Source organism: Nematolebias whitei, chromosome 4, assembly GCF_014905685.2.
Source record: "Nematolebias whitei isolate Nwh7 chromosome 4, NemWhi1, whole genome shotgun sequence".
NCBI lineage: Eukaryota > Metazoa > Chordata > Actinopteri > Cyprinodontiformes > Rivulidae > Nematolebias > Nematolebias whitei.
The window spans coordinates 32399713-32413687 of NC_056501.1; the positions used below are offsets into that span (position 1 = coordinate 32399713).

At 41.4% G+C, this 13975-nt stretch overlaps 1 protein-coding gene across 1 annotated transcript in view; it reads left to right on the forward strand.

The window, feature by feature from the left end:
• The window catches only part of efnb1 (ephrin-B1), an 83731-nt gene extending 70190 nt beyond the window's left edge, over positions 1-13541 (forward strand). The window contains exons 4-5 of the mRNA XM_037675397.1: positions 7138-7245; positions 12862-13541. Coding sequence (XP_037531325.1) covers positions 7138-7245; positions 12862-13256 — 503 coding nt within the window. The 3' untranslated portion in view covers positions 13257-13541. The remainder of the gene's footprint in view (positions 1-7137; positions 7246-12861) is intronic.
• The last annotated feature ends 434 nt before the right edge of the window (positions 13542-13975 follow it).

A 13975-nucleotide genomic window follows, 5' to 3' on the forward strand; every position in this document is an offset into this window, starting at 1 on the left:
AAAACTGTCGGTACAAACAGCACGCAGCTCAGATGTGTCTCTGCCCCCCCCCCGCGCTATAAAACTGTCGGTATAAGCAACGTGTTGCACATGACGTGTCTCCATCCATGTGTCCCCCTGTTGACAAAAACTCACTGACGAGATGAGCGCCCCGCCATGGCAAGTTATCCAAGGGAAACACTGCACCCACATAGTGGACCAACCAGTTTGCTGGTGATAAGATGGTTTAAGGCAGTGGTTCTGAAACTGGGGTCCTCGGATCCCTGGGGATCCATGAGCCGGTGGTTGGGGGTCTGCAATTAAAAAATAAAAAATTTTTTGGGTTACAAAAATGTTTTAACAATCCATTCTAGGGGAGGACGCCTCCACCCACCCCCCGTCCTGCCCACTCTTTGTTTTCCGGCGTCAAGCGATTTATAAATTAAGCTCTGGTACTTGGTCTGACTACGGCTGTTTTTATTCTGGAAATTGGAAGTTGAAATTAAACATTTTATTCATCAAGTGTCTTTAATGAAAAATACTCCGTGTTTAAAAGTGTAAAAATTGTATTTACACTTTTAAAGAACAGGTCTTAAGTATTTATGTTACCATTGCATTAAAGAGACAGATTGAATAAATTATTTAATAAACATAAGTGTTGAGGGGGTCCCTGAAACGTTTTCTCACCTGTATGAGGTCCCTGAACCAAAGGGACTGAGTTTGTTGTGGCTCCTCGGCCTGATGAAGTCCTTTGGATGAAGGATGAAACGTCTCAACAACAAAAAACGAAACCGTCCAGATGACCTGACTGAACACTTTATGCCTTAACCAAGCATACAAAACAAATTCAACAATTCTTGGATCATTTTTGTTTGGTTGTTATAGGAAGTCAAAAAAACATTTAAAGTTAAATACAATTAATCCGAGCCACTTGGAAAAAATGTTTCATGATGAGACAATATGTTCTGCAGTCTGATTTCTTTTCAAACCAAACAGGAACGCTGGCTTTTTTTGTGTGTTTGTGTGTAAAATATGTTTTTATTGACCTCAGAAAAGCCACAGCAGTTTGACGAAACCCTTTTTCCAAGCACTCGGTCATATCTTGTGACATTAGCACAGTTAGTGGATAGAATTCACTTTACTGAAATGAAGACAGTGGAGGAATTCATGAATAAATCCATATAAATATAATACAGTTCACAAGAACCTCCAATATTATAATTCAAACCTTGCCTTTTATATTCATATAAGAAATGAGAACCGTTCTGTGAGTTTTATGGATGGGAAGATATTCAACCGTTACATCAAAAGATGCTTAAGATGCTTTTATGTGGTGGTAAAAACCAAACAGTCTTGATTTGTTGTCAGCAGAAGAAAAATAGGAGGGTTAAAAGAAAATATCTAAACTCTCAGATGACGAATTAATGAATCCTGCTTGTTCTTGCCTAAACGACAGAGGGGATATATTGTGTTAATTATCTCTAACAGTAGGTCCCTGTTTGTATCAGAGGATTGCAAACGATCAATAATCAGGGCCGCTCCGTGCAGCGAACTATCCGATTTTTATGATTCCAACGTCACCGTGATGAAGTGACCTGATTAATTAGCCATCGAGTTTCTGCCTGGTCATTTTGGATATTACGTTTCCAGCTTTACTGCTGCAGCTGGTAAATATTCCAGCGGGCTTAGGATTTTATCAACGCAGCTCACCCGCTGCTGTCGACGACGTCACCACGTTGAGTCTTTATGTCTGGGAATAGTTTTTGCAAACTAGAAAAGAGATCCTACAGAAATAACATCCACGTGACAGATGACTTGTGTAGAATCACTCCACTTCACAGGGAGAGCGCTCTCCGTTGTTCTGGGACCCTCAGAGTAATCACACAAAGAAAATGTGTTTGGGGTTTGGATGTTATGTGCACGGTCGGGGTAAGTCATCTAAAAATGCAGGAAGTAAACAAGCACGCTTTGTTTAGATATCCTTGGACGCAACATTTGGTTTGCATCATACATTTCACTTTTATACATAGTTTTTACTCACTATGCGGACATCTATATCCTGGCTTTGACAGGAAACAGTACACAGATGTGTTGCTGTGTAAACGTTCCCTCCATCCTCAGTGCTTGTTCTGACCCAAACAGACAGTAACCTCCATCTGAGAGGAACATCTGCCCACCATGGTGATCTGACTTCACCCTAAATGCTGCATATCAAAAATAAGGAGGCTCACTGCAGAGCAAAAAAACATCTAGTGTGTGCAGATATTTGGATGTTGGCTAGTGAGATGACAGCAGAGGATCCTAGCAGTCAGTGGAAGAGTAGAAACTAACAAGCTGCTGATGCTAGCAAGGTCTGAGCAGGAACAAATTCAGCAGGTAGTGGAAAAATACCCCATAACCAGCTCCGAAACAGACTTTGCGTTAGCTTTTTCCATGTAGGTCAGTCTGAGCATCTGACAGCCTGGGATTGCAACGCCATGGCAGAAATGCTGCATTATTGTAGTCAGCGCTGGCTTTTACTCCGCAGTATTAACCGAGAGGGAAACTGGTCCATATTATGGTGTTAATGGGAGCTGAAAGGAAATGCATCAATCGAGCAAAGTTCTAGGAAAGTTCTTCTCAACTGGGGTCTGTTCCTGAGCCTCCCGGCTGTTCCTGAACTTCGCAGCTGAGCCGTGTACTCATTTCTCAAAAAACAGTCCCCACAGCGAGCTGTCACTCACAATCGGTGTGCCCTAAAAAACCCAGTTAGGAAAAAAAAGATGCTGCTGCTACTTTTAACATCTATTTCTGTGCCCCAGTGGCTATTAGAGGGACATCAACAACAAGTTTGCTTTGGCTGCTCTGCACTTTCAAATAATTGTTTTATTTTTTTTTTATCTGAAATTATGAAAAAAGCTTTTAGTAATGCCATCTCCACTTTTATGCTAATTAAAATGCAGGTTATTGTGACTTTAAACGAGCTGAAAATGTCAAATGCAACTTCCAGAATGAGCCTTTTTACCATCAGAAGGCAGCAAACGAGGAAGTGTTGTGACATTATAAATCGTGAGGTACTTTCTTCACTGTGTCATTTGTTTTGCACTTTTCACATCGTTACTGCATTTATTCCACAATTCTTTTCTGATATAAAGCATTTATTTTAATAAACCAAATGATAACTAGAGACGTTGCATTTCCTGCGAAAATGCAGTGTGAATGCTTATTGCAGAAGAACTTGCTGAGAAACAGCTGAAATTAGCTAAAACACGCTGAAATTGAAGAACAAGCCTAAGTTAGCAGAAGAAAGCAGAAAGAACACGTATTTGCTGAAATTTGTTTAAATATAAAGAAATTATCAGAAAAATTAAGAAAGTAGCTAAAACAGCTGAAATTAGAAAAAAAATGGCTGAAAAGTAACTGAAAGGCAGAAAGAAGCTTAAACTACCAGAAGGAAACAGAAAGTGCTGAAATGAGCTTAACAAATGTGGAATTAAATTTTTAAAAAAATCTGTACACCTCTTTTATATTTGTTTATTGTTGTCGCTGTTGTTCATTGTTGTCATCATTCTTTGTTGAAATCAGGTCTCTCTTGTAAATGAGTCCTCGAGGCTCAATGGGATTAACCTGTCTAAATAAAGGTTGAATGAAAAAGATAAAAAATAAGTTAATTATGCTAAAAGCAGCAGAAATTACCATGAAAAATGTGAATTTATTTGAAAACAGCCAAAAATAGCTGAAAATGCCAAAAAGGTAACTGAAAAGGTTGAACAAGCTTGAATTAGCAGAAGAAAGCAGAAAGAATATGTTTACCCAATTAGGCTGAAAGAAACATAAATGAGCACAAGAAAGTGGAAATTATTTGGAATAAGATTAAATTAGCAAAAATCAGCTGAAAAGTACTGGTAGCTAAAAAAGCCGAAAGAAGCTTAACTTACCAGAAGGAAGTGGATAGTGCACATTTTTGCTAAATTAGGCTGAAAAAGTTGAAATCAGTGCAAAAATGTGGAATTAGACAAAAATGCTAAAATTAGCATAAAACAGCTTAATAGTAGCTGAAATAACAGAAAAAGCTAAAAGTTGCAGAGATAACCTGAAAGGAGCATAAAAAGATGAGATTAGCAGAAAGAAGTTAGAAGCACAAAAAATATGTAGTTAGCAGAAAGGTCCTGAAAGGGGCACAAAACAGCTGAACACACAGCTGAAAGTAGCTGAAAACAGTTGGAATTTGCACAAGGAAGCTGAGAGAAGCTGAAGCAGAACAAAATGTGACAGGAGCAGTAAAAGGTTGTGAACAGATCTAAAGATCTGAAGGATGTAAAATGAGCTCAGTTCATTTTCTATGAGGGAAAAATGGCAGAAAAGGCTAAATATTTCAAAAAGCTAAAGTTGCACCAATACCAAAAGTCATACACCCTTCTCCTAACGAGCTGAATGTTTTAATTTATGATTTGTTGAAATAGAACGGAAATTGTGAAAAACGGATCACAGTAGAATGAATGCTTTATAAACACTCGCACTATAATTAAAGGTACTTTGTTTTAGCAAGAAAACCCTCATAGTTACTGACTGTTAAAGATAAATAAAATATATAGATAAATTAAATTAAATTCTCTTTCATGAGCTCGTTTCAGCTTTCTAAAATTAACATTTTCCTTTCTTTTATTAGTTTTTTTTTTCATGCAATCGGCAGAGCTGGCGCCTACGGGCAGCTTTTTTAAAATTTGTAATATTAAACGTAAAAATCCTCGGCAGACTAATCAATAATAAAAACAAACATTATTCAGCGCCCTGGGCCCTTCGTTTCTACAGCCACTCTGTGCTTTGTTTCTGCAAACATAATAAAACGAAAGCCCCGCTCAGTTGTGACCCCAGATGTTGTTGTGTGCTTGATTCAAATGTCCTCCGTCTCTGCAGCTGAACGCCTTCTGCTCACCCAGATCCTCCCGTATGTCCTCCTTCTTCTGCCGTCTTTGTGCACACCGTGCACTGGAGTTTATTTTGGTGATTCACTCCAGTGTGAAATATGCCCAGATCCTCCTAATGCTACATTTACAAAAAGCATATACATTTAACTGTGTCAACAGTCTGGGGCCTTATCGTGTTGAATCATCTGCCACAAGCAGATGGATCCCTCTCGCTGATTGTGCTTTAAATGTTTTTTCTTTCGCCTCTTGTCTCTAAAATATTAGGAAGTGGAGGAGAAGCTGAACATGAAGCCACTCAGCAGCCTCTCCCTCTGCACATCATGTCACCGTGCTCATTAAAAATGTGTTGACTCACTGCCATGCACGCACGTCTCTCCCCTCTTTTCTCTTCATCCACCTCTCTCCGACATCCCTGACTTTCTTTTCTGTCACTCCATCATCATCATCATCATCTCCCTCACTCGCTCCCCCTCCCGGCCTCCCTCTCCTTCTGGCGGGTTGGCAGTTCTGAAGTAGTTGCTGTCTGCATAGCTAAGGGAAATGTCAGCAGCGTGCACAGACAAAAAATGGGTCAGAACATTAGGCCGCACTGTGCACATGCTCAGTGGTTGGCACAGTGTTGGGTGGATTGGGTGGGGGGTGGGGGGGGCTGCGCGTCCTCTCGTATCCTCTGTCATGCGTGAATGTTCCCACTTCTCACTCCTGTCCTTTCTCATCAATTATTGAGCGCACCCAACAGCTCATCAGGATGGAGCTGTGGTCTGGACATGGAGAGGATAGAGGGGCGTGTTTAGGCTCGAACCATACCTCGCCACCCCCTGCATCATTCAAAGAGAGACAAAGATGCAGTTTATTCCCCCCCCCCTTTTATCTTCCATCTGTCAGACGACCCACACCCAAATTGTTTATTGCGTCTGCTCAAGATTAGACAAAAATTGTTTCGAGACAGAAAATTTCCTGCCGGAATGTCGAGCCCTTTTCTTCACTCCCACACCCCCACATGGCCACACACACTTGCCACGGGGGCCTTGAACACAAATTGCCTTCCCACTTCTATTTCTCGCTCACACACACACATTGTGAGCAGGTCTTGGGACAGATGCAGATGAGCTTTGTGGCATCCATCTGACCAGCTTCAGTAATAGTTTATAACCATCTCCTGTCTGCTGCCCCTGTAAAACCACACCGAGGACCCACTAGTGTTCACCGCACCAAGACTTCAAAGTCCGTGCACTGAAATCACAACGGTGGCCCTAACGTGTAAATATACAACATTTGAAAAAACTGAATTACATTTAGCCAAAGCGGAAGTGGCCACAATCACATAAAAAAAACAACAACAAAAAAACAGAATTACATTTGAGAAAAAAAAACAGAGTTGGGGTGGAGTTGTTTTTTTTTTTTAAACTTTATTAACAACATATAACAGAACAATGTACAGTACACACACAATGGGGTTACGGTTAGCAGGCTAGCCTGTTGTTAATAATTTTTTTTTTTTAAACGCACCCACAAAAAAAAAACCGCTTCCGCTTTGGCTTAATGTAATTTAGTTTTTTCTAATGTAATTATGTTTTTTCAAGTGTTGTTCATTTACACCGTAGGGCCACCATACACAACTCACAGTCATATAGTCTGTTTCCTTTGCACTCCTTTCAAGAGCTCATGGACCCCCCCACCTATCTCTCTCCCTCCTCCTCCGCCGCCCCCTCCCCCCCTCCCCCCCCCCCCCCCCCAATTTTCTTCCGGTTCTCCAATTATCTCCCCCTCCAAAGTGTGCCTCTTCAACAGAGTTAAAGCCAGAGCAATAAATAAGGCATATTATGGCCTTTTAACGTGATGAATAATGTAAAACGATAAAAAGTTAATATATAACTACTTTACCCCCATTCTGCCAGACCTGAGTGTATTGTAAGTATATTGTGTGCGTGCGTGTGTATGTGTGTGTGTGAACATTGGAATTGCCTATCAGAGTGTTTGCTGAAGGAGCTGCTGATGTAGATGTGAGCTCATTTTTTACGACAGGACAGGGATATCTGTGCGTTTCTCAGGCTTTCACACCGGTCCTTCCCTCTTCCAGTGCTGTCACCCTCTCTGCTGACACATTTTGGACACAGGCAGCGATAACCTTTGTGTGTAAAAGATACATCAAATGATAATAAGAGTAATCCTCACAGAGAAGACGTCATTGTAATTCATCTCACGCAGCTCGCCAAGGCTGAGTTTCTCTTTTTCTTTTGTTTTCCCACAGTCCCCAATGCAGCCAACCCGGAAACTCCAGAGGACAACGTCATACCAGAGGCCAGTTCCAGTCCGCCTGATCAGGGTCCAATCGGGCCTGTGATGCCAGGAACCTCTGGTGAGCAGATTGACAGGCAACACAAACCCATAAAAAGTGATTTTAAAGTCGTTATATGACGCCTTCCAGAGTCAACATTTTGCAAATGTTTCTTTTTTTCTTCTAAGTGTAAAAAATTAATACTTGCAGCTTTCAGGACCACGCTAATAATTGATAACATTCAAACTGGAAATAAAAATAATGCATTTCTGAAAAACGTATTGCAGCTATTACCTTAAACTCCAACATAAGTCAACGTTCCTCTGCAGTATAAACCCATTAGGAAGGATGTACTTTTGTAATACTCCAAGCTAACACCTACGTTCAGATGAATATAAGTTATATAAAAAGGCTAAATAGAATCAGATCAAAAGAGACTGTAAAGCTGTAGCCAGTGACTCATTAGGGATCTCACTCTGAAACAGACAGACAGAAACTCAGAGTACAAACTAAGCCTCAAATACACAGCAGCTGTGCAAAAATTGTAAGTTGTACTGAAAATATTCTTGATCCTTCGGTGACAGAAGGCTCTGTCTCTACACTGTTTTATGAAGGAGATGTGACCAGTTAAAGACCTTTGACTTCCAGTTTTGAGGAGAAAATGCTGAGTTCAGATACAATAGAAGTTTAAGGGGACTTGGACACGCCTGCTCTAGTCTCTGGGGGGATTAAAACACAAGTCCTGTAGCAGTGAGCGGCATACTGGGCAAAAAACATTAAAAGTACCGTATTTTCCAGACTATAAGTCACTCCAGAGTATAAGTCACATTTATTTAGAAGTGTACTTCACAAAGTGCAAGAACAGACATCTAATCTGAAATAACAATAACACAGAGAACATACCTGGGATCCTGAACTGGCTCAATTAATGTAACAAGCCAACAAGTTCAACAGTAAAGTTATGGGTAAATTCACCAATCTCATTCCACATCACTTTTGTACGATGGAGCTTTAGGGCCATGCTAAGAAAAAAAAATTAAAAGCCATAAAATTACAAGAATAGAGTCCTAATATTACGAAAATAAAGTCGAATAAAGTTTTAATATTACGAGAAGAAAGTCGTATGAGGCTTCTTCTCTTTTTTTTTCCAGTTCTCATGGTTTTTTTGGGGTTTTTTTTTTTCACGAGTCTGATCCACGGCGCGACCTGTCCAACAATCTAGTAGGCGTGTCAGCACATGGCCAATCTGAAACTAAATGAGTCATAATATTATCTGAACTCCGACACAATAAAGCTGGTTTACCACATATTAACTGTGGTAAAATGAAGACTGTTGAGCATCTTGTTAAGTTCCACTTTGGTATTGATTTTACAAATAAGGAGACAGTTAAACTTTTAGCACATCAGCATAAGATTATTATCAGTATCAGGACTTTGAACCTGCTTACAGTAAGGTGGTATGCTCTGATGGACTGCAGTGCAGCTCTGCAGGTAAGGAGCATTTAGCTTAGGATTGGTCATTTGCTGACACGCCTACTAGATTGATTGACAGGTCACATTGTGGATCCAGCTCATGGAAAATAAATAAATAAATAAACGAGAAGTGAAAAAAAAGTCTTGTACAACTTTATTCTCATAATATTAAGACTTTATTCGACTTTATTCTCGTAATTTTATGGCTTTAATTTTTTTTTTCATAGTGTGGCCCTAAAGCTCTGTTGTACTTTTGGGGGCAATTCTGTTAAGTTTTCTCAGTTGTCTGTAAGTGAATGTTTGCAGAGGGGGGTTATTGGTAGAAGAACAACATGTAGTTGTCAAAAGCCTAGAAGACCCTTCCTTGGCTGCAAATGGTAATGTTTACTCTTTGGTTCATGTCAGTATGAATTAACATTTAACATGTCAGTCAAAAACTGTCATGAATAGGGGAAAAAACGTATGTAAGTCGCTTTGGACTACAAGTCAGTCGCTGGACTGGTTAAACTATGAAAAAAAGTGCAACTTATAGTCTGGAAAATACGGTACCTACATTGGGATGTGTGACCTATAAATAAAAATCTAAAACTTGTGGGAATGTATAAAAACTGTTTAGATAGATCAAACAAGAGTGACTTTATTCTATAAGTTGAACATTTCATGGTAAAATCTTAAAAAATATATAAAACTTTAATTACAATAATGTAAAACTTGTTAAACAAATCCAAATGGCAGTTCATTCATATAAAGTCTTAACTTTTTTTTGACCCATTTAACCTCTGAACGATTCTTCTGGGATGTCTGTCAGAGATGTAGATCTCCAAGGAGCCCTGGGGTTTTTCCACACACTTTGCTACAATCCCATGTGGATTTTACTTTTTTGTTATTTTACATATGTAATCTATGTCATATGGTTTGTTGCTACTGAAAGTGATATCATGCTATTCTAGCTTTTCCACATGTTTTGATTTTTATTTGTTTTTTCTTTTTTAAGCTGTAAAGTGGGCAGCAGATCAAAATTTGGGAAGAAACGGGAGTAAAATGGCTGAATAGTATAATTAAGGGTGCTTTAATACGTGTGCACTGGCTTCTTTAATAATGGTTAAGCCACTCAAAGTGTATAACACCCTGTTTGGCTTTGACATGGCAACATTTGTTTTAATTATTTTTTGGTTGTGCCCTCAACATGCTGAAGTACTTGTAAAACCAGTGTTGTGCAGAATACAGGGAAACTCTGTAAAATGAGGGTTTGGATGAAACCTAAAACCACACCCTAAACAAATACAGCTGAGTCATAAAGAGTGCGCCGCGCCACAGGAGACTCACGTCTTCATATCTATATATTTAAGTCTCATTAGGGAAGTGCTGATAAATGAAGATTAAAAGGAGTGATAAAAGAAGGAGAGTTGTTTGAGCCTCGGCGGCTGCTCTGTGCTCTCCTTGTCTCCTGCGTTCTTGTATGTTTTCACAGAAGGAAGAAGTACTTTTTCCCCCTAAGCCCACTCTCCCACAGTAACTTTTTGTCTTACTCCACAACTTTGTACGCCACAAACTTCCTCCAAGTTCACACTGTTCTGCCTGTCCCAGCGTGATAAGCCACACTTTCTCAATAATTGCTTATTAGACAATAGTCGCTCTATAAAAAGACTTCCTAATGTCACATTTGCAGCGCACCTCAGTTTTTACCAGCCTGCCACTGTTAGATCAGTGATTGTGTCGAGGTGAGGGTGGAACGAAGGACGAGTGGCTGCAGTTTGAGAGACCTGATATTTCAGGAATGAGATTTCTGACAGCCTCTCTCCACTGCCCAGAATATACAAAATTCCTCCGGCCTCTGATTTCACCCGATAAGACTCCAATTGGTAGCTTTCAATCGTGTCATTCAGTTGCGATAAGTCTCAAGCGCAGTTATCCCCTTATCAATAAATTGTTAAGTGCAAAAAGTGGCCAGCAGTACGCCGAGACACAGTCATTAGTGGGTTTGGCAGGACCTTGAGGTATGAGACTTTTGTGTGCTTGTGGAAGTATAAAGGGGGTGAGGGGTTAGGGGGGTCATGGACAGTAAAAGAGTGATGGCAGCGGGGGGAGAAGGGGGATTGCTGCTCTTTGGCAGCAGCTGCACGCATACATGGAAAACAGATTTGGTTGTTCTCGAGTTTCAGTCGCAGAAGGAGCCAGCCGTTCTCTCTGCTGTCCCGAACGCCTCAAACAAAAGGATAAAATAGAATCAGATGTTCGGATATGCCCTCCGCGTTTGTTCATCTCTCGCTCGGCCTTTGCCACGCAATCGTGGTCCCACCATGTTCTACAAGTTCTCCTGGAGCCGTATCTGAGCGGAGATCTTTTTCATGTCGACTGTTGACTACAGAGTTCATTAGAAGCCTATTTTGGCTGAGCTGATTCATTTAGATTACATCAATGAGGCTGTTAGTCATGTTGAGCAAACAAGAAAGTGGGATGCGCTCCCAGTTGATTTAGTATGGTTTGCACATGACAGAACAGGCATACTGTTAATATTCTGCGGTCCCTAGGAGAAAATTACCGTGTGGGGGAGGGTCGCTTTATCTCATTTTACAAATAAACAAGATGCCGATGTTAATAACGTTTTCTTCGGACCCTCCTGTTCTGTCAGACAGACGTGACAAAACTGTTCCCTTGATGTCTTAATTACAAACCACAACCGTCTTTTGTTTAAAAAAAAGACCAAATAATAAACTGAATGATTAAAAAAGTGTGTTTTAAAAAGAGTAAAAAGTTAAGTAAGTGCATTTTAATTAAGGGGCTGGTTTCAAAACGTAGGTTACATCGTCCTTAACATAAAAAGCTAGAAGAATAAAAAAACCTAAATGTTGCCAAGGATAGTCCCGAAATAGGTGAGTTAAAAGAAAGAAGAAAAACTTTTTGGAAAGAATGGAGGTCTTAAAGAGAGCTTGCAATCCAGTCTCCCATAGGAGGACTGCTCCAGAGTCTGGGACCAGGACCAGTCCTCTTGTGTTTTAGATCTGGAACAAGAAACAACTAAGCCTCGATCAGAACACCTCCTGGGTCTACGAGGGTGTGTAAGGAATTAAAAGTTCACTGATATCAGCAGGATCTTGACGGTTCTTGGCTTAATACACAAGAACATGTTTTTTTATTTCTTGTTATTGAAGCCTGAAGTTGATCTGAAGCCAGTGTAAAAACACTGGAACTGGGCTGATATGAGAGCGAGGTACAGTCCGGGTGAGGAGCCTAGCAGCAGATCTTTGGACCATTTGGAGACAGACTCTTGGCAGGAACAGCAAGTGTTCAATAGTCTGGGTGTGATGAAGAACAAAACCCATACATCTGTTTTCTAATTGCTTTCAAAAGCAGCAGAGGGATTGTTGGAGCCATATTTTATGTGACAATCATTTACCCAAAAAACAGATTGTCTGAGAGTTGTCTGAGATAACACAAAGGTTTTATTTTCTATTTTGCAAATATGTCATCAGGTAAAGAGCCAAGGGACTGAAGGCTGTTGTCAGACATTTGATCTGGAGCTAAAGATCTGAACATGATTTGATCGATCATCGGGTTTCAACGATAAATAAAGCTGGGTATAGTCTAGGTGTGCACCGATAAATCGGCCGGCTGATTTATCGGTGCCGATTTCCTTAATTTTAGGAGATCAGAGATCGGTCGATACTTACCGGTACATGAGGAACCAATTTTTTTTTGTAGTTTTAACAACAATTTTCAGAACTTGATTTATATTTCAGAGCACTACCTCATGTCCAGTTAAAACAAGTTTGTATTGTTTCTAGGAGATTGTTCAAGGGTATGTTTTTCCATAAAATAATATTAGAAAACTGAAGGTGTATTGCGACCTTATAACCTGACAGTGTCACTTATAAAACAAAATGGGAATCAGCAGCTCAGACTTTTTAGAAATCTGTGATCGGCCAGAAAACTGCAGTCGGTGCACCCCTAATATAGTCAGCAAAACCACGATGAAACACGCCTGAATTTCTTTCTGGTGGTCCAAGTGAAGACAAAATAAAGAAGAAGAAAAGCCCGCCTAAGGCAGATTCTCTTTTTTAACCTCTGAACCTTCCTCATATTGTGAAATACAACTGCAAAGCTTTGATTTAAAAAAGTCAAACAGATTCATATATGGCTCTCCATTATCCTACATTTACATGATGACTTGTCAGCCTTGTCTGATCTTCCATCTCTTAAGTCTGTATCTGTTTGTCTCTCCAGACTCCATGAACCAGGACCCGGCGGGGCCCCCTTCCAACACGGACGGGTTCCTCAACTCGAAAGTGGCTGTGTTCTCCGCCATCGCGGCCGGCTGCGTCATCTTTCTCGTGCTCATCCTCCTCCTCATCATCCTCCTCATCAAGATGCGCAAGCGCACCAGGAAGAACACCCACTCGCAGGCCCGCCCCTCGGCGCTGTCGCTCAGCACACTGTCCAATCCCAAACTGCCGGGCGGCACAGCCGGCACTGAGCCCAGTGACATCATCATTCCTCTGCGGACAGAGAACAACTACTGCCCTCACTACGAGAAGGTGAGCGGCGACTATGGCCACCCAGTCTACATAGTCCAGGAGATGCCTCCACAAAGCCCTGCCAACATCTACTACAAGGTCTGACACGCCTCGCACAGCCAGGAGAGGGAGCAACGAGGAGGGCCTGATTAACGTTCTGGGGAAGAACACTTCCCTTTGCATTATGGGGGCTTGATGCCCCCGATCTTTCTACCACCTGCTGCACAAATCTGGAGAAACGCACTGACCAGTAACCAGCGGGGTTGCAAGCGGACTGATGAGAGAGGTCTGTTCTGTTTGTTTGGGTTGTCTGACAATCCCCACCGCATTTCCTCCCCCTCCTGCCTTCACCTCCTATCTGCTCCCCTGCTGACAGACAGAAAGGGGCGGGGGGGGGGGGGGGGCAGAGCAACCAACCAGCAGATGGAACTCCAGCTTCGTGGTTTGCTGTCCCCGTTAATGGACAGGATATAGCTTATCTCAGCTCCCTGAAGTACAGTCTGTGCTACACCCAATTAAACATCCCCGGCACACCAGCCGGGAGCGAGGCAGGCGAGAGCCCAAGTGCCCCGCAGCGAGAAAACATGCGTGTACGTGTGCTTGTGTGTGACAGTCGAGGGGGGGCTGGGTGTCCCGCACTGGGCCAGGAAGCTCTCCAGATAGCTCAGGTATCTTACACAGTGTGTGAAACGACGTGTCCCTCTCCCCTCGCACCTCTGATGTTTGCCTTACTCTTTTTGATGGAGGACTTCCTTGAACCCTGATCCAGTTCACAAAGCAGTTGTATTTTGTTAGACTTTTCCTACCAGTGCACAATGTATAGA